The 2723-nt window shown below is 31.6% G+C and overlaps 1 protein-coding gene across 1 annotated transcript; it reads right to left on the reverse strand.

Moving 5' to 3' along the window:
- Positions 1 to 1916: 1916 nt before the first annotated feature.
- Positions 1917 to 2723, reverse strand: LOC133816752 (cell wall / vacuolar inhibitor of fructosidase 1-like). The gene has a single exon (XM_062249077.1). The coding sequence runs from the start codon at positions 2589 to 2591 to the stop codon at positions 2031 to 2033; it is 561 nt and encodes a 186-aa protein (XP_062105061.1). The 5' UTR covers positions 2592 to 2723; the 3' UTR covers positions 1917 to 2030.

Consider the following 2723-nt stretch of genomic DNA (forward strand, 5'->3'; position numbering starts at 1 on the left):
CTTATATATGAGATGAGAGATCCCAATCCAAACACCCAAAATTTAGCTCATTGAATAGCTTTTTCTTTTTTCCCCAACTAGTAACTTTTTTTTTGCCTAAATCTTACCTAAAAAAATATGTCATCTTCTTTCTCAAAAGAATCCAACTCTTTTTATCTTCTAGTAAAGATTGTTAGGAATGAAATGGGTTTAAGGCAAAGACCTTTCTTCTTAATACTTTATTATCTATAAACAGAAAAAAACGACAATATTGATGGTTAGCATCCTTCTTAATGCAACGTATACCAAAAAAAATAAACATGATTACATTAATATCATTATCCTTCTTTCTTTCTCTATTGGCCACCATCTTAGATAGGATTGAAAACTAAAATACTATTTATTTAAGCAATAACTAAAGCTAGATTGAGCAATGAGCAGCATACATCTATATAAAAAAAGAATATATTCCTCTATTCATTTTGATAAGAATATATTTCTACTGTTCATTTAAATGATGATTAAAACTTTAAAGCCTCCATTTTAGAATAATTGAGAGACTATGAAAAAAGGCCACATAATATTCTAAGGAAACCCTAAACACTAATGTGGATGGTTCTTAAGAAATTCTATGAATATTAGTATTGTCAAAAAGTTTTCAGGAGTTCTCTCCTTAAAATGCTTTGACCTATCACTGGATGTGATACCATAGAGTATATTAATGGTATGGTTGTATTATATTTCCAATTTGTCAACTTTAAAATTGGGCAATAATTGTGATCCATTTCAGAAAGAGTAATTGTTGTGTTTTCATGGACAATAAAATTGGTGATGACAAATATACAAGAATTAAAGAAAAAGTCATTGTTGTTGTGGGTACTTTTGTTTTTAAGGGTGTTCTATTAGTTGCTTTTAATAAAATCTTGCAAGCAATAAAGACTCACACTACACACAAAAGTCTACACAGTGAATAAATACATTAGTTTATAAGGATTTCTATCAATGACAAAATAAGAAATAGTTTAAGGATCCACACAAAAATCTGCAATCTCAGTTTTGGGTACAAAACCAATGCACACAACACAGAAAAATAAATGGATATACATAGTTCATTGATAAAGTATTAAGTTAAAATCTTGAGATAAATCTAGATATATCTTCCAGTGAGTGCAAACAAGCCCAACAATTTCTTTCTTCACGTTCACTTTCCCTTTTCTTTTTCCCTCTTTTCTTTGGCGCCAAGAAAATATCCAACTGAAACAACTATATATAATATCCTATGTTTACTCAACTTTTCAAGGTTATATTGGTCAATTAATTATCAATTACAAAGCTTTGTTTCCACTCGGTTTTCTCTTTGATTTGGAGAGAAAATATTTCAAATGGGCCCCACCAAATTTTTTCTTTCCAATTTTCTTTTTCTCTCCATCTTCTCTCTTACCAAACTACCTCACTTATTTACTTCTCCCCACTTTTCTCTCAAAATCTTTCTTTGCTTCCATTTTTCAACTTTAACAAACAAAGCATAAAACATAAACAACCATACATATTTCTAGCACATCTACACTATCCCAAGTGATCTTTTTTTTTTTTTTTTTTGCATTTGATAAGTTTTTTGAACTCTTTCTAGCAATTTGTCCAACCCATTAAGACAATTATTTTTTCTAACAAAAATCTAACTTCTTAATAAGATAGTAAGTGAAACTTGTGTTAGAGTTTAAATGTATTTCACTAAATTAAATATAGTGACTCGAGAAAAATCAACTTTATAACCTTCATAATAAATATCAAAGACCAGAATACCAAACATTCAATATTTTGGGGAGAATTAGTGCTGTTATTAAGAGCCTTTATTTAATATATAATTATATTTAGAATAGTTGTTAAATGAAAAACGTTATGAAGTGCAGAATAGTTTAGGATGGTAATTAAAAAAATAATCTTCAAAAGGTAGGGCAGTTTATTTATTGATTATTCCATGATATAAATGTAATAAATGAGTAATTATAACAGATAGGCATGAAAAATACAGAGTCGAATAAAATCAAGTACTAAGCAAGTAATATCCTAGCCATGGAAGCAGTGACGGCAGCCACATCATGCACAGCAGTGTTCATCCGAGTAATAGGAGAAGAGGCTGGTGGTGTGAACTTGCTCTCACACAAATCAGCCTCATTTGCAGCATCATTACAACCCTCTTCCGCAAACTTGTAGTTACCTTTGGTGAAAGCCTCAGTGGCTTGTGGGATATCACCATTCAAAATGGCGCCATAACTGAGAGCACAGTAACCCAATGGCTGCTTCAGTTTAGGCTTTGGCCTCTGCTTAAGTAGGTCGTTGATCTGGTCCAGTGTCTTCTGTGCCTTCCCCTTAAGCACATCGACCATCACTAGGCCTAGTCCTTCAACATCAGTAGCCTTGGAGCTTCGAGGGTCAGATCGAAGAGAAGAGACACAGACGTTGTAGTTTGGTGATTGTTTGCATGTGCTTTCGATTAAGTCATTAAGCTTATTTGCTGCTATTGATGACAAAACTGGCCTGCAATGGCTTTGTAGTGGTGAAAATGAAAGTGAGAAAACAACAACAAAACACATAACTATGTTGCTTTTCATCTTTATCTTTAGAAGAGAAATAAAGAAAAGGGTATATAAGAATAAATAAGACTTTTTTTTTTTTGGTTTGTTGGGTGATTTTCAAGTGTAGATATTGGTCTTATTTATAGTTGAAAAACCCAAACATATATT

This window comes from Humulus lupulus, chromosome 2 (genome assembly GCF_963169125.1).
Source record: "Humulus lupulus chromosome 2, drHumLupu1.1, whole genome shotgun sequence".
Taxonomy (NCBI): domain Eukaryota; kingdom Viridiplantae; phylum Streptophyta; class Magnoliopsida; order Rosales; family Cannabaceae; genus Humulus; species Humulus lupulus.